We start from the raw sequence: 18,588 nt of genomic DNA on the forward strand, positions 1-18,588 counted from the left end.
TGCCATGGCGCTGGGACCATTATTTAAGCAGTATTCCTTGCAGTGGATCTGGAGTTAGGCAGCGATTCTGGGAGGTTAGTTACTCACAGGAAGCCACACCCGTTGTTACCGGGTGCTTGCAGTGTGCTGATGACCTTGTTCTTCTGCCTTACAACCACCCGCTGTGATACGTATCACTGTCCCCACGTTAAGTATGAGGATTCTGCAGCTAACTCAGCTTATGTTATGGGGCCCAGGTCACAAAGCCAGGATTCAAAACTCAAACCCACCTAATGTCCACCCAGGACTTTCCCTGACCCCAGGAGGCGGGGAGGCCTTCCCTGCTTCTGTTGTGGTAAAATGAGCCTGAAGAAAAGCCCTGGTCATTCTGAATCCCCCCCTCACGTGCCTGGTACTCACAGGGCACGGTTGTAGCTCCATTTAGGATCCCTAGATATTCCAGATACGTGGAAGTCCAGCACCTTCAAACTCCAGCTGTTAGTCGTGAGTGCCACCCTGGGGGTAACTTGGAAGGTTTGGCAACCTGCAGAGAAAACTTGGAGGTCAGCGGGGATTCTGAAGACCAATGCCATGGAGTCAGGAAGGGCCAGCTGACACATCCACTGCTCCATGTCCTGAGGCGACAGCCTTGTAGAAGAGCGCCCTCTAGTGTGGCAGCCATAAGCCACAAGCAGTTCTTAAGTGGTTGCCATGTGGCTAGTACATCCGAGGAATTCAATTTCTCTTGCTGTTTAAACAGCCACATGTGGCTCCTGGCTATTATGCTGGACATGCAGAAACAGAGGAAGAAACCACCTTTGGCAGATCTCTGGGTCTTAGTTTTCTCATCTTCACTGTGAAAGGCTGGACCCTAAAATTAACATTATTTTGTGAAGAGGCATTACGTTACACCACCTCATGTGGTTTTAAGGACAAAATGACAAGGTTATCAGCACACAACAAGCGCCCCGTAACAATGGGTGTGGCTTCCTGTGAGTGACTAACCTAGAATCACTGCCTAACTCCACATCGACTCTTAGGTTGTGACAGAGCTGAATGTAGGGAAGCAAAAGATGGTTTTCTCTTCAGAAATTCTTCTGTTCCTGGGTGCGAGAAATGGAGAAAGCTACTTCTGAAGCCCCAGAGCAGTCCTGTGAACCCCTGGCTCAAGAATCCCAAATCACCAGGCAGACTGGAGAAAGGCTGGTGTCTGGACAGACAGAGAATAAAGGGGGAAGGGGAAGTGGGCTCTCAAATCACAAAGCGACTTACCTTACGCAAGGACAAACTGTGATTTAAAGTAAGACTTTAAACCAGTAAGCCAGAAACTTGGTGATGTCCAGAGGGGGAAGATATGAGCCAGACCAGGTGAGTACCTTATTCTCACTCAGCTCCCATCTCCTTCAGGTGTGAATGCAGGACCACTTACCCCACTGTGGCTCCAGGGAGGTCCCCACTTTCTGACGGCAACCCAAGGACCTCTAGAGTGCTGGCCATGGAGCCCCACCGTGTGGATGTGCGTCTCGCTGCTGCCAGTGGGGACTTACACCTGGAAGTAACCTGTGTGGCATCAGGGACCTCCTCTGTAAAGTCAAGGTCATCAAGCATCGGCCTTACTTCTGATGTCTAAATGACATGCCTTACACACAGTACGCACTCCATAATACTGCCAGCATTCTTGTGTGGCAGACAGACACAAATGCTGTCTCATTTCTCCAATCAAGTTCCAGCTCTGAGTATTTTGTGACATTTGAATCCACTGCACGCTGGATTATGCATGCATAATCTATAGTACCACAGATTAGTATTATCTATCTATAGTACTATAGATATAGTACTCTAGTACTATGTTACATGCTTACCTATACCCAGTAAGCTGTCTAATAAGGCATTCCATTATCAGTTCCATTGGAACTTATTCTAATAAGTTCCAACATGAACTGTAAACATTAAGTGATCAGAGATATTAAAGGATAAAATTAATCAAAACATAAGTTGAAGAGGATGGGGGGATAAATGACAAGTAATGTTATATGCCAACAAACTGGGCAACCTAGAAGAAACAAATTTCTAGAAACATACAGCCTGCCAAGACTGAGTCAAGAAAAAACAAGCAATTTGAACAGATCGATCACTAGAAAAGATAGAATCTGAAATAATAAAACTCCCTGCAAACCAAACTCCAGGACCAGATGGCTTCATTGGGGAATTCTACCAAACATATAAAGAGGAATTTATACCTATCCTTCTCAAAAAAGATTTCAAAAAAATCAAAGACAAAGGAACACTCTCAAATTCATTCTGTAAGGCCACCATTACCCTGATACCAAAACCAGACAAAGACAACACAAAAAAAGAACTACAGGCCAATATCACTGATGAACATAGATGCAAAAATCCTCAACAAAATTTTAGCAAACAGAATTCAGCAACACATCAAAAAGCTAATACACCATGATCAAGTTGGGATTATTCCAGCAATGCAAGGATTCTTCAATAAACACAAATCAATCAATGTGATACACCATATTAACAAACTGATAGATTAAAACCATATGATAACCTCAACAGATGCAGGAAAAACCTTTGACAAAATTCAGTACCCATTTATGATTAAACCTCTTCAAAAAATGGGCACAGAAGGAACTTACCTCAACAGAATAAAGGCCATATATAAGCCTACAGCAAACATGAGTCTCAATGGTGAAAAACTGAAAGCATTCCCCCTAAGATCAGGAGTGTCCACTTTCACCACTGTTATTCAACATAGTTCTGGAAGTCCTAGCTACAGCAATCAGAGAAGAAAAATAAATAAAAGGAATCCAGATCAGAAAAGAAGTAAAACTCTCACTGTTTGCAGATGGCACAATACTGCACATAGAAAACCCTAAAAATAGTATCAGAAAATTACTAATCAGTGAATTTAGCAAAGTTGCAGCATACAAAATCAATACATAGAAATCACTTGCATTCTACATACTAACAATGAAAAATCAGAAAGAGCAATTAAGGAATCAACCCCATTTACCACTGCAACAAAAAGAAATATCTGGGAATAAACTTACCTAAGGAGACAAAAGAACTGTACACAGAAAATTATAAGACACTGATGAAAGAAATCATAGACAACATAAACAGATGAAGAGCTATTCCATGTTCCTAGGTAGGAAGAATCAATATTGTGAAAATGACTACACTACCAAATGCAATCTACAGATTCAATGTGATCCCTATCAAATTACCAATGACATTTTTCACAGACCTAGAACAAAAAATTTCACAATTCATATGGAAACAAAAGACCCCAAATAGCCAAAGCAGCCTTGAGAAAGAAGAATGGAGCTGGAGGAATCAACCTTCCTGACTTCAGATTATATTACAAAGCTACAGTATGGGACTGGCATAAAAACAGAAATATAGACCAATAGAACAAGGTAGAAAACCCAGAAATGAACCCATGCACCTATGGGTACCTTATTTTTGACAAAGGAGGCAAGAATATATACAGTGGGGCAAAGACAGCCTCTTCAATAAATGGTGCTGGGAAAACTGGACAGCTACATGTAAAAGAATGAAATTAGAACACTTCCTAACACCATACACAAAGATAAACTCAAAATGGATTAAAGACCTAAATGTAAGACCAGAAACTATAAAACTCTTAGAGGAAAACACAGGCAGAATGCTCGATGACATAAATCAAAGCAAGATCCTCATTACTTCCTAGAGTAATGGAAATAAAAACAAAAGTAAACAAGTTGGGCCTGATTAAACTTAAAAGCGTTTGCACAGCAAAGGAAACTATAAGCAAGGTGAAAAGACAATCCTCAGAATGGGAGAAAACAATAGCAAATGAAACAACTGACAAAGGATTAATTTCCAAAATATACAAGCAGCTCGTACAACTCAATACCAGAAAAACAAAACAACCCAATCAAAACGTGGGGAAAATATTTAAATAGACGTTTCTTCAAAGAAGACATACAGATGGCTAGCAAACACATGAAAAGATGCTCAACATCGCTCATTACTAGAGAAATGCAAATCAAAACTACAATGAGATATCACCTCACACCAGTCAGAATGGCCATCGCCCAAAAGTCCACAAACAATAAATGCTGGAGAGGATGTGGAGAAAAGGGAACACTCTTGCACTGTTGAATGTAAATTGGTACAAGCCACTATGGAAGATGGTATGGAGATTCCTTAAAAAACAAGAATAAAACCACCCATATGACCTAGCAATCCCACTCCTAAGCATATACCCTGAGGAAATAAAAATTGAAAAAGACACAGGTATCCCATTGTTCACTCCAGCTCTATTTACAATAGCTAGAACATGGAAGCGACCTAGATGCCCACTGACAGATAAATGGATACAGAAGTTGTGGTACATATACACAATGGAACATTACTCAGCCATAAAAAGGAATGCATTTGAGTCTGTTCTAATGACGTGGATGAACCTAGAACCTATTATACAGAGTGAGGTAAGCCAGGAAGAGCTAGATAAACATCGTATTCTGACGCATATATATGGAATCTAGAAAAATGGTACCGAAGAATGGGCAGCAATGGAGAAACAGACACAGAGAATACTTACGGACATGGGGAGAGGGGAGGAGAGGGTGAGATGTATGGAGAGAGTAACATGGAAACTTACATTACCATATGTCAAATAGATAGCCAACGGGAATGTGCTGTATGGCTCAGGAAACTCAAACAGGGGCTCTGTACCAACCTAGAGGGGAGGCATGGGGTGGCAGATGGGAGGGAGGTTCAAAAGGGAGGGGATATATGTATACCTATGGCTGATTCATGTTGAGGTTTGACAGAAAACAACAAAATTCCGTAAAGCAATTATCCTTCAATTAAAAAATAAATAAGTTAAAAAAAAATATTATACTAAATGAAAAATGCCAGAAACCAAAGGCTACAAATTGTATGAGGCTATTGACTGAAGCTGCAGAGCAGCATGCATGCACTGATATGAAATGTTCAGAATATGCACATACAGAGAGGTGGAGAGGAGACTGCTAGGTGCTGTGGCTCCGGGAAAGAAGACTGGGGCCAAGCAGTGAGTGACTGCTGACGGGCACAGTGGTTTTTTTCAGAGTGACAGAAATGTTCTAAAATTGATTATGGCAATGGTTGTACAACTCTGAATATATTAAGAATCATGAACTGTACACTCTAAATAGATGTGTATATAAATTATATCTCAATAAGTTATTTAAAATATTTTTAATATTTAATATTACATATTAAAAATATGTAAAAGAGGAAATAAAAAAAATACAGAAAGCATCTGGCTCTTAGGGTCAGCTAAAAATACCTGTCTTACTGCAGGAGTCTTCAAAATTCTACATCCATTATGTTATTTTTGCACAGGATCCTTCTTTCAGTTGGACCAAAAAAAAAGTGATTTAAACATTGTACTTCTCTAAACTCTGGAGTAATAATCACATACAAAAAAATATAAGATCCTTTGTCTTTTCTTGATGCCATTCTGGGGGTCTTAACTCTTTCACATGTTTAGATATCAACTATTCCAAACCTCTTAAAATCTAGAATTTCTTAAATTTCTTGATTAAAAAAAAAAAAGTCATGAATTCAAATACTGTCCTAAATGTCAGATGGACACTCTCTTGTAATTCAGCCCTAAGTATTACAGGCAAACTAAACAACTAGTTCACAAAGCAATTTTTGTGATATATGTTGTAAAACCTTTAAAGAATAATATAGAATGATACGATTATTTAAACATGGCCACCTACACTACCTCTCACCCACATATGCTGGTGTCCAACAGTCCAATTTGCTAGCAACGGTGAGCTTTTACGAGGCAGCCTGTGGAAGCAGGAACACAACGAAGGTTCCCTTGTGCTCCCCAGCTACACGCCCACGGTGGCATGAGGCACAGAGCCCGTGCCAACCACCTGAGGAGGGCAGAACCCCTTTACTCAATGCAGACGAGAGACGGGAGATGTCTTGTCCTTTATGCTGCTACTCAAGGCCACCCCCCATAGCAGAAGAGTCCATGTTTGATTCTTAAAAAGAATCAATTCAACAACATCTTAACCCCTGGGTTGCTGTGCCACATTCAGATCTTTCCTCACACCTAGGTTTTGGCCTCTTTTCCTCAGGGTCAAAGCTCACCATCAGTCTCTCACTTCATTCCAGAATTAACATCATGGATCAAGAAAAAGAAAGATCTGTTCTCTATAAGGAAGAACACAAATCTGTTTTGTAGGAAATTGTTATATATAATTACGCAATTTTAAAAAACAGGCCAGTAAACTTGAGGTTAAATTTCAACATACAAAGAAATACAAAAAGTAGTTCAACAATTTCAACGCACACACAAAGATCTAGAAAAGTAATTCTAACTTCTAATCTTAAATATATGTCTATAAAAGTCTTGTCAAAACTTTAAAATATAACCTTAGGAAATGTTTCTCTTTACTGAAGGTATCAGTTACTTGGGTATTATTAAAAAGTAAAAAAATACGTCACCAATACTGTAAGACTCAAGGCTGTGGAGAGATGGCCCCTCAGCTTGCTTCTAAAAGTCTCTTCTACCTGAATCATAGGAAGCAGTAGGGCTGGAGTTCTAGTCCCAGGGCTGCCTCTAAAAATCTCTGTGGTCTTGGATAAGTTATTTAACTTTCCAAGTCTCCATTCCTTCACCATCAGCATTTTCTAAACATTCTGTCCAAGGAATATTAATCTCATAAAGAAGGGTTCTGTTTTCAAATTAAGTCAGAGACTGCTACACACCATTTCCCCTCTTCAGGAGGTTCACACAACACGCATTAGCATTACTGAAGGCTCCGAGAAGTCCTGCAGCATCCATCCTGGTTGACCTCAGGATCGCTTACCTGCTAACACTGCAGCATCCTGTGGACTACACTTTGGAAAACACTGGTCCAGCATATCCCAGGTCTCTTCCAGCCCTGACACTGATAACAGGCAGGAAGAGCAGTGCACTACTTTGTTGCAGGTTCTGAGGTTTAAGAGAGGCTTTAATGACCTGGAGTTGACAAGGAACTTATTCACATTAACTAGACCTTTGAAGATCAACACGATTCCCTTGTTCCTAACGAGAGTCTTCATTCAAGGAATCGTCACACAATCTCAGTGGCCGCCTACAGGACAACACACAGAACTGACCAAGAAGGATCAGTTATCTTCAATGAAGTTTAGCTTTCCTTTCCGGTATGGTTTGATGTTTCTCTGTGGCGAGCGCTTTGGCCACTGTTCCTTGGACAGTTCTGCCCGCCCGCCCATGCCCACTTCCTTGTCCAGGATGAAGTCACTGTGCAGGCAGACTGTCAGGAGTCCTCAGGTGAAAGAGCTGCTCTTCCAAGAAGGCACCCCCAAGGCCATACTGTTCTTCATGGAGCCTCACTTCTTCAGGCGACAAGTGGCTTCCTCCCAGAACGAAGTCTGCAAACCTAGTATTTGTTTTAAAAATAAAGTTAATGTTATCACAGAAAGCTTTATTTGGAAGATAACATGTTCCCTGGCTACTTATCCCCCTTAATGAAATTTGGCTTTGCATCAGTACAGGATGGCATTTGCACAGTGGGTGTGAGAACAGGAATGGCTGTGTGCTCCTCCAGACGTTCAGGAAAGGATCAGGAAGCAGGCAGACTTGGAAGCCCAGGTGCTGCGAAACAGACCCACTCCAGTTTTCTAATTCCTTTTCTCTCTTATTAAATGTATTATTTACTATTTTAGTGTCTTTCCCCCTTCGATTTTTAATTTGAGAGCGCTGCTGTTTGGATAAAGCAATGAAGAAGGAAAAACAGTAAAGAAAAGAGGCTGGGGCAGAGCTTTCTTTCTTGGTGAACTTTATAAATGAGTTTCCAGCCCTAAAGCATGAGAAGCAGATGACGCATCCCATTCTGTCTCCCTTCTCCTATGAGTGGTCTTTATGGCCTTCCCTATATAATACATCAGATCAACATTTACTCCGACCCTGGCAGTTCTACGGTGCAATGCAGAGCACTGAAGCAAAAGAAGCTCGATAGCTTCCATGTCATGTTACCCGGGAAGCTGTGTTTCTAGCCTTAAGTACCTGGTCCAAACTGCCATGTTATTTCCGGGGTAACGCCAACCCAGCTGTGGTGTGGGCAGCGGGGCAAGGCTTACTTTTTCGGCTCCTGGAGCCTGGAGACCGCCAGCCAGGACGGGAAGCCGGGGCTGCGGCAGGCCTGGCGGAGCTCCTCCAGGGCGCAGGTTGTGGCGGCATCAGCTTGTTCCCTGTACTCATCTTCAGTAAGAAACTTCACCGCCGGCTTCTCTGATGTAAACCATTTCTTCATTTTCCTAAAACAGGCAGCATTTGGTTGCTAGATTCCTGGCCATATCTCGTTGCTCAATTCAACTCTTAAGATTTATAAAAATACATGTCTTAGAAAGTAATAATTCTTAACTTCCTCTATATCATACTATACTTATTTCTCTTGTTATCCCAATTGAAGTTTATAGAACGTGTAATTTGGGCCTAACTGCACACTCCCCCTCTTCCTGGACCAGCTTAAATAATGTCCTAAGGCACCGAGGATCCTTTTTCTCTTTTTTGGGCTGAGGCATCTTCACTGCGGCCCATGGGATCTTTAGCTGTGGCATGCAGACTTAGTTGTGGCACGTGGGATCTAGTTCCCCAACCAGGGACTGAGCCTGGGCCTCCTGCATTGGAAGTGTAAAGCCTTAGCCAACTGGATCACCAAGAAGTCCTGAGCATCAATTTCTGATAGAGACATAATTGTATTTTTCTTCCTCGGTGCTTTCAAATCAGGCAATTAAAAACCTGGCTTCTTTTTGCCTGCCCTGCTGATTTTCTTGGGCACCAACAGCAGCAAACCTTTGAGATGACCTTTTATGGAGACCCAGCAGAATCACTTGCCACTGAGTCTCAACAGAGAAGCTGGGAAGATGTGCGGGGTATGGCCTCCACCTAGTGGTGCAGACACTGACTAACCTCAGAGGAAGTAAATACACTTCCCCCGAGTACAAGGGTCCTGTACACACAGTAATTCATAATATTAAAATCATTATTCTTTTGCTACATATGGAAGGGCTCACAAATGGAACTTTTTTCCAACCAAAACAGTCCTAGAAGAATCTCATAAGGAATGGTAATGATGAAGAGGTTTTAACACATATATTTATCAGTGAGTTTTAAAAAAATGTTTTAGGTGGTTTAAAATTTAACCAAAGATTCCCAAATACAAATGAGCAACAAAATCACCAGGAGGTGTTTTAACGTATGTTTGCTTCCTTGAGGTTTGGGGCCTGAACATCTGTAAACTTTTACAGCTCGTCTGCTGGTTGATAAACTGGATTAGGGAACCACTGACATTATTTCCTCCTCCTATTCTGAGCACTGAACACCTAGCCTGGTCTCCATGGAGGAAAACGCCCGGGCTTGGAGCACAAGAAGGGGCATGCTTTGAGCTGTGAGGTTTACCCACTGTGTGAGCTGGGCAGCTCCTTCACAGTTCTGAGCCTCACTTTGCTCACACGGAAGAAAAGTGAAAGCAACATCCGTCTACCTCAGGAGGTCACTGGACAGATGAAAACCATTACTTTGTGTCAAATGCTTAGCACAGTAAGTGTTCGACAGAGACAAAATAGTAACACCATATATTATCAAAATGTATTCAAACAGCTCTTTGTAAACTAGAAAGTACTGTACGATCAAAGTATTATTTCTTTGGCTTATTGTTTACCCTATGAGTTCCTATTTTATTTCCTAATCCTTCACATAATCACTCACCAGCAATATGAAAAGTTGACGAAGTTACAGTCCATTTTGATCATTAGGTCTGTGTTAAACAGAATGCACAGCAAATGCATAAGAGGATCACTGTGCAGATAAGAGAACACACTCGGCTCTTGGCAGGGTAGTGGATGTTGACAAGGAAAGTGGAAGGAATTCTCCTGGGTTCCTCAGGCCACAAGCCAGACAAGGGACGAGAGGCCTAAAGGGTGTGCAGTGGCCAGTCCCCTCCTGGCAGAGGCATCTCCAAGAGCCCCAGTCAGCGTCTGCCTCTGAGACAGGGCAGAGAGAAAGCAGTTGGCAGCAGCCTTGCCAGCATCCTCTGCAGAGAGGCCCTGCCCTGCCTCTGGTGCCTCTTTAACCCTGTGACATCACCCCCCGTGGAATCAGCAGATACATAAACTATCAGCTGGCACAGAGTCTCCTCCTCACAGTCAAGTTTACCTCGTAAACATTCACTAACTCCCTCTTCTAGCCTTGCTCTCACTGCCCTGCTCCAGGCCCTGCTCACCTCTTGCCTGGACCCCTGTGACGTCTGATGACTGGTCTCCTGCCCCCATACCTGCCCTTAACCTCCACCCTCTGCACCCAAAGACAGATGGGCCCCATCGCACTGCCCAATGAGTGACTGTGGCTTCTGCTTGGATTCTGGCTTGTTGATTGTGTTTTTATTTTCATATTAGTTCAGTTCAGTTCAGTCACTCAGTCGTGTCTGACTCTTTGGGACCGCATGAATCGCAGCACGCCAGGCCTCCCTGTCCATCACCAACTCCCGGAGTTCACCGAGACTCACGTCCATCGAGTCAGTGATGCCATCCAGCCATCTCATCCTCTGTCATCCCCTTCTCCTCCTGCCCCCAATCCCTCCCAGCATCAGAGTCCCTTCCAATGAGTCAACTCTTGGCAGGAGGTGGCCAAAGTACTGAAGTTTCAGATTCAGCATCATTCCTTCCAAAGAAATCCCAGGGCTGATCTCCTTCAGAATGGACTGGTTGGATCTCCTTGCAGTCCAAGGGACTCTCAAGAGTCTTCTCCAACACCACAGTTCAAAAGCATCAATTCTTTGGCGCTCAGCCTTCTTCACAGTCCAACTCTCACATCCATACATGACCACAGGAAAAACCACAGCTTTGACCAGACGGGCCTTTGTTGGCAAAGTAATGCTTCTGCTTTTGAATATACTATCTAGGCTGGTCATAACTTTCCTTCCAAGGAGCACGCGTCTTTTAATTTCATGGCTGCAATCGCCAATTGCAGTGATTTTGGAGCCCAGAAAAATAAAGTGACACTGTCTCCACTGTTTCGCCATCTATTTGCCACGAAGTGATGGGACCAGATGCCATGATCTTTGTTTTCTGAATGTTGAGCTTTAAGCCAACTTTTTCACTCTCCACTTTCACTTTCATCAAGAGGCTTTTGAGTTCCTCTTCACTTTCTGCCATAATGGTGGTGTCATCTGCATATCTGAGGTTATTGATATTTCTCCCAGCAATCTTGATTCCAGCTTGTGTTTCTTCCAGTCCAGCGTTTCTCATGATGTCCTCTGCATATAAGTTAAATAAGCAGGGTGATAATATACAGCCTTGACGTACTCCTTTTCCTATTTGGAACCAGGCTGTTGTTCCACGTCCAGTTCTAACTGTTGCTTCCTGACCTGCATACAGATTTCTCAAGAGGCAGGTTGAGTGGTCTGGTATTCCCATCTCTTTCAGAATTTTCCACAGTTTATTGCGATCCACACAGTCAAAGGCTTTGGCATAGTTGATAAAGCAGAAATAGATGTTTTTCTGGAACTCTCTTGCTTTTTTCATGATCTAGCGGATGTTGGCGATTTGATCTCTGGTTCATCTGCCTTTTCTAAAACCAGCTTGAACATCAGGAAGTTCACGGTTCACGTATTGCTGAAGCCTGGCTTGGAGAATCTTGAGCATTACCTTACTAGCGTGTGAGATGAGTGCAATTGTGTGGTAGTTTGAGCATTCTTTGGCATTGCCTTTCTTTAGTTGCCACCATTTAAAAATCGTAAGACTTGACATTCAATCCACGTTCCCAGCTTTTCTAGAAAACGAGGTGATCTGGCAAGGCCCGTATTCCCAAATGGCAATCATCAGCTCCAACTGAGTGGTAACTGACCCCATTTCTCTGGGGCAGTTGCAGAACTTTGTACAGTCTCACTTCTGCCTTGCCTCTGCTAGGAATCCTTCACTCGGTACCTTCTGGGGCCCCAAGCATTTGATTTCTAACTCCTGTCTGGGCAGCAGTTAGAGTGCATGGCCTGACATGCAGAAAGGGCAGTGCCTCTACCATGTACAGGATCAGATTAGATTCTCCAGCACTGCCTGAGAGGCCTCCACATCCACTTCACTTGCCTGCAAACGGGGCTTTCTCCCTATCAGGAAGGCCTTTCCTACATTTATTCATCTGGCTGTTTTGATTCATTAGGATTCAGCCCATTAGTCTCTTTTCCAGAAACTTTCCTGAACTTTTTCTACATGCTACACTTTCTGGGTGGGTTTCCTCAATGGCTCAGTGGTAAAGAATCTGCCTGCGTCACAGGAGACCTGGGTTCAATTCCTGGGTCGGGAAGATCCCCTGGAGGAGGAAATGGCGACCCACTCCAGTATTCTTGCCTGGAGAATCCCCATGAACAGAGAAGCCTGGCAGGCTACAGTCCATAGGATCACAAAGAGTTGGACACAACCGAGTGACTAAGCAGGCGTACTTCAGATGGGCAGGCCTATCTGAACACTTGCTCTAGCACCCATACGCCTATGTCTCCACGAGCACACCTCCAGGGTGGGGGCCACTCCTTTACCTGTGTACCTGGCACAGGACAGGTGCTCAGACTCCATGGCTGAAGGACATTTAAGCCTTATCTTAAAACCTAAGAAAAAAGAAAGTCCTGACTATATAAATTGTAACTTTCAACAATTTGTTATTCAGTTCTGTTCCCTCGTATCTTGTAAGCACAAGTAGCCCCAAAGCAGTCCTTGGGCGCAAAAGAAAGGAAATGTAAAATGTTAGGTGACGCCACGCCCAAGTAATTTGTTACGGATTTTAGTGAATTCTGGGTGAGCCGTCATTACCTGGTAATCGGGGGCTAACGACGGCTAGCAATGGAGTTTGGATCAGGCACTTACATTCTCTAACCTTACCCCCTTCTCAGAGGGAAATCTGAAATCTCCAGATGAAGTGGAGTGAATTGTGATATCAAATAAGCGTGTCCAAAAAATTCCCCCAAAGAATAAATAAAACCAGAGCTCAAAACATCAAACTTATGATGGAGGAAAGAAAAGAGGCCACATACCTCCCGACACAGGCGAGCACGCTCCGTGGATAGCACCGACTCCCAGATGACAGGAAGAGGAGCAGGGCGGCCGTGCAGGCGAACTGGGGCGCGGATACCCCCATGTACACCAGCAGCAGGGACAGGAGCCGCAGCAGCCATGCCAGGAGCACCACGCTCCTCTCCTCCACCAGGGGCCCGTGCTTGTAGCAAACAGCAAAGCTGACACAGCCAACTGTCAAGATGTAGCCTGTAAGAGCAGAAAGATGTACAAAACGTAATGCCAGATCTGCAAAGTTATGGGAAAAACCTGGCGGAGTCATGACTTAGAGCTAAGAACATATCAGAACACCTGCATTTTTCTTTCCCCAGTGAAGCTGAAAAATGCATTTAGGGCTAGTTATTCCTCCCCTGTGAGATACTAGGTGGACCCTGCAGTACTTAAGGATATATGCTGCTGCTACTGCTGCTAAGTTGCTTCAGTCGTGTCCAACTCTGTGCGACCCCACAGACGGCAGCCCACCAGGCTGCCCTGTTCCTGGGATTCTCCAGGCAAGAACACTGGAGTGGGTTGCCATTTCCTTCTCCAATGCACGAAAGTGAAGAGTGAAAGTGAAGTCGCTCAGTCGTGTCCTACTCTTAGCGACCCCATGGACTGCAGCCTACCAGGCTCCTCCGTCCACGGGATTTTCCAGGCAAGAGTACTGGAGTGGGGTGCCATTGCCTTCTCCGAAGGATGTATAATACTACTACATAAGTGTACCTTTTTTCTGGCCCAGAGTCATAGAGGACAGATGTTATCACAGCTGCTTTGGTCAGGAATAAGCCTTAGTGTACATCATAGTCTGCCACAAAACCCATTTTTAATTTTCTAATCACTAAATCAAAGTGATTTTACAGTGACGGGATCAGCTATCACCCTTGCATTCTGGTGCTCAGCTTCTGTGCTATGAACAGAGGGACAAGTGGCGATCCAATGTCGAGAGCACATCACCTCTCAGGTATTCAGTGAGCATTTCATTTGTATCTAAGCAAGTCTCAAGACCCAATTTCCAGCTTATATAAGATACAGGAGAGAAACAAGTTAAATTAAACCACAAAGGAATAATCAGAGAAACCCAGAAAGTGGAACATGCTGTAAGGCAACTAACTTGGTCTCTTTAGCATATCACTGAGATGGGGGGGAAAAAGCCCAAACCAGAAAGCTGTTATGGATTAAACGAGACTTAAGGGACACAATATATGCAAAATGTGATTCTGGACTATATCCTACCTTATAAAACCAAATATCAAGGATGTTTAGGAAAGCTGAACATGGCCTAGGTAACAGATAATCTTAGGTAACTATTAATTTTTAAAGATTTAGTTACTGAACTATAGAGGAAAATGTTCTTGCCTTATAGAAGTATTAAGTCAAGTATTTAAAGAAACACACCATAGCAGCAGTAATTTACTTTGAAAATGCATTACTATAAAAAGAAAAATGGACTAAAAACATAAAAGCTTCAAGGGAAACAAAAATCGATTGCTTTTGCTTTGGGTGGGAGTACTTATATGAGAAATTCAGGACTAAGAGGTTAGGAGAAAATGGATTCTCCCATTCTCTGTTATTTCCCAATTAAAACACTCTAAAAAGTTGATATTTTTGTTCTTTTAAATGACAATAACAAGTCTGTCTCTAAAAGTCAAGTTTTCATTGGTCATTTACAATTTCTTACCTTTTGTAACAAATACATTAAGAAAAAGAAATAAAGAGTTGCATTTTAGAGCAATTTTTTCATTACAATTCAGAGGTGGTTATTAACTGCAATTTAAAAGCATGTGCAGTCAAAAAGGGCAAGTGCTGTTCTGCTCTTTTGATCATCAGAGTAGAAAACTAAGAAGAATGTCAAAGAGAAATAGTCTAAAATGATATCTAATGAACTGAAACCACCAACTGTGGGAATAAAATATTATTTTTAACAGTTCTTCTCCTTAGTTCAAAATGAAAATCTGAATGCTGGAGCGTATGTCAAGAAAGGGCCCCTGGCTGTACTTTTCAGCTTTACCAATAACAGACTGTATTTTTCAAATCTTTACCTACCTAATACACATATTCTGCCTTCATACCACAGTCTCTTCAGCTCTTCCATCAGTTGCCCCAGAATATAAACTGAAGCAAACCAACAACCAAGCATTAGAGCCCAAAAGGTGCTATACTGTGTGCGGAAGAAAATAAATCACATGGTTTTTGGTTCATTCACGCTCATCAAAGTAGAAGTAAACAAATAAAACCCTTTGTATTTGAAATCTGTATATCAAACTACACTGAAGTCAAGACAAGACACTCTTCTCAAGTCTCACTAAAGGTATGGTCCGTGCACCAGGAGCTTCAGTGTCATTAGGAATCTAGTGGCAACTAAGATTCTCAGGCCCACAGCAGACTCCTGAGTCAGAGACTGCACTTCAACAGGACTCCAGGTGACTTGCATGTACGTTACAGTTGGAGAAACATTGTTCTAAATAAATTTATCTCAAAATAATGCTGGTGTTATAGGCTTTCATCAGAGTAAACCCAACATTAGCATCGAGAACTAATACATATGTATCCTCAACTAAGTGCAGGCCATTCTTTTATGGAAGATGTTTTGGGGGAACTAATAACGATGAAGAAATCCCCAGGTGTTGCAACACTGTTATTCAAGGCCCTGATGGTTCAGCATCATGACATTCCTCAACTATGACAAGAGAAATTTTCATTCAGCATAGGATGAGTCCCCATCACTCATAAGAACGTTGCACTATCTAGAAAATAAAAGGGTCTCAAAAAAAGTATGGCCAAAATGTAATTCTGAAACCTATACATTGTAACAAATGAAAATAGAATCTCTTAAGAAAAGACACAATTTAAGCCAGTTTATACAATGTAGAAATTAGGAACTGTCATAATAAACATGAATTAACTTTAATCAATTTTTCATGTTTATAAGATAATGATTTCCATTTTTTAATTCATCTGTACCTGATATACCTACCTTAGGAATGAACTTTTTCACCAGCAACAGGACAAAGACTAATGTCATTAGAACACCTAGCACAGTCCCCGAAGAGTAAAAGAAAACAGGGCTTCTGTCAAGACAAGCAGAAAAAAGTCATTTAAATGCCAAGTCACACTTTCGGTATTAGAAACGTGGAATTTGACAGATGCAATAAAGAATACTAAGAGGAAAAACTAAGATGCCAGCTGTAATTATATCCTATACTCTTAAAAAGTGAAATCTCTACTTGAAATTTATGGTAAATAGCTTGCCACTGACTCAGAACAGAACGTCTGAGTTATCTCCTGTGTTCAGAATCTGGTCCAACAGTAATTACTGGAGCACCTATCATGTGGCAGGCACTTGTCTGAGAGCTTTACATGCATTCACAATAGCCCTGTATAGGAGCTACGTGTATGCTCAACTGCTCAGTCATGTCCAACTCTTTTGTGATCCCATGGACTGTAGCCTGCCAGGATTTTCCAGGCAAGAATACTAGAGTGGGGTGCCATTTCCTACTCCATGTGCAATAGCTATCCATGTCTCAGTTTTATGTGGGAGGAAACCCAGGCACCAAGAAGTTAAAGACCTTCCTCCAGTCAGTATCTGCCAGTTGGAAGGATTCAGGCTTGCAGCCCAGCTCCTCTGAGTCCAAGCTTTACTCTTTAGGTTATGCAAGCAACATATAGTTAATTAAGACCATGGAGGACATTAAATACACACTGTGAAGCTCTAATGAAAAGCTCAAAAATAAACAATGTTCAGAATAGCAAGTCAAGAAGTAAAATATTACTGAAAAGAAATTTTTCCAAAAAGAAGTTATAAGAAAGAAAGCATCAGGATAATACATTAAATCCAACCTTCTGTATCAGAGTCACAAATCCAGGAGGTGGTACAAATGTAAGAGAGAGAGGCACGGCATCAGAAAACCTGAGTGTGAATCTCAGCCCTGGCAAGGCTAGTCTTGTGATGATGGATGCTGGTTTTCTCATCCATAAAATGAGAATCAGCATCCAGAGCTCACACAGTTGTTAAGAGAAACAAATCAGTTAAAATAACGTATGCTGATACATGATACAAAATAATGCGTGTGAAAACACGGTGTAACCGGAACACGCCACGTTATACAAATAACTCTCACTGGTTTTAAAAACCTTTTCAAAACTATCTTGAGACCTGTTGTTGGCAAAACCTAAAGCAAGAACTACAACTAGTATGGAAACATTTAGCACAAGGTCAAAAGTGTCCTACTCTTTTTTTTCCCTTGCCGGCTATGCCCTGTGGCTTATGTCATCTCAGTTCTCTGACCAGGGACTGAGCCCGGGCCCTTGGCAGTGAAAGCCCAGAGTCCTAACCACTGGACCAGCAGGGAATCCTCCTGTTCTACCCTTTTTGACTCACAAAATTAAGAAAGTAAAAATGAATACTTACCGACTCAAGGTCTTTGCGTAAAAGAAGAGGAAGATGCCCACCACAAACACAAAGACGAGCTTGAAATCCACAACTGGAGCAAAAAAACAAACAAACAAACACAGAAACACGACAAACAAGGATTCTGTGTCAATGCAGTCAGTGAAAGACAGGCAGCTTACTGAAATGTCACTCCAGAAAAGCTGAACCAGAAAGTCACGTATAATAAAAACAGACTTACTGTTTTGTTTCACACTTATCGTATAGATAAAGATCTTCCTGGCTGGCTTCACAGAGAAACACACAGTCTGTCCGTATGGATGGATGGTGATGGTTATATCATTAGACTCCTCTGGTGTCCAAAAGTTATGAATCATACATCTGATGATGGATAGAATGGTTTCTGGATACTGGCAATTATACCTTTCTGTGATATATACAACACTGAACAGGTCTGAACTGTTAATTTTCACCTATGAAACAAGAATCAACAAATTTACAAACAGAAAAGTTAAAACTTCTTAACAGCTTCTCAAAATTATGAGCAAAGGAATAAAGAGAACCCAGAACTGGGTGAGTAAAGAACACTCAGAGTACTTGGTCACGTTCTGATCCCAGGGATGGACCTGGATTTCTGGTGTAGCCAACACATATGGGACCACAGACACTTCTGAGAGTGGATGCTTCTTCCCGAGTTGTGGCTGATTTAACGCCTTCTTCCAGCAGCTTACTGTGACCAAAGGCCACACGAAAAAAGATGAGAGAAAATAACGTGCAGCAACTACTGGGTTATAAACCTCATGAGAAGAGGCTCTCTCTCTCTACTGTTTCCACTGTGACTGAGAAAAAAAACATTTCTGTCTTCCGGACCAGCTGAGCATGTGATTCAGGCTTCTGTCACCATGTCCTTTGAAGAGGGACCCAACCCCGGGTCCTACTCAACTCCCGCAGCAAAGCGCCATCTAGAACGCTGAGCAGAGGCCAACAGCCCAGGGACCATTAAACGACACTCTGCTGCTGCCTTTATCCCTCTCTTTCTTCCTTGTCCAAGGAGAGGGCGAGCCTGAGAAGGGGAGTGAGAGCAGCAGCCCTGAATCTCAGGCATC

At 42.4% G+C, this 18,588-nt stretch overlaps 1 protein-coding gene across 21 annotated transcripts in view; it reads right to left on the reverse strand.

The window, feature by feature from the left end:
- NEMP2 (nuclear envelope integral membrane protein 2) overlaps positions 1-18,588 on the reverse strand; it is a 35,521-nt gene that overhangs the window by 3,839 nt on the left and 13,094 nt on the right. For 8 of the 21 annotated variants that reach the window (XM_086371765.1, XM_086371658.1, XM_086371710.1 and 5 more), the window contains exons 3-10: positions 17,724-17,955; positions 17,504-17,576; positions 16,070-16,163; positions 15,139-15,253; positions 13,077-13,305; positions 8,137-8,313; positions 6,861-7,436; positions 400-523 (exon numbers count right to left, since the gene is read on the reverse strand). In XM_086371765.1, coding sequence (XP_086227891.1) covers positions 7,295-7,436; positions 8,137-8,313; positions 13,077-13,305; positions 15,139-15,253; positions 16,070-16,163; positions 17,504-17,576; positions 17,724-17,955 — 1,062 coding nt within the window. In that variant the 3' untranslated portion in view covers positions 400-523; positions 6,861-7,294. Of the gene's footprint in view, positions 1-399; positions 524-6,224; positions 7,437-8,136; positions 8,374-12,584; positions 12,654-13,076; positions 13,306-15,138; positions 15,254-16,069; positions 16,164-17,503; positions 17,577-17,723; positions 17,956-18,588 lie in introns of those variants that run through there. The other 13 variants (XM_086371670.1, XM_086371737.1, XM_086371745.1 and 10 more) reach the window with 8 other exon arrangements.

Source organism: Bos grunniens, chromosome 2 (assembly GCF_055505025.1).
Source record: "Bos grunniens cultivar Pamir isolate PY7600 chromosome 2, Bosgru_T2T1.0, whole genome shotgun sequence".
Classification (NCBI taxonomy): Eukaryota; Metazoa; Chordata; class Mammalia; order Artiodactyla; family Bovidae; genus Bos; species Bos grunniens.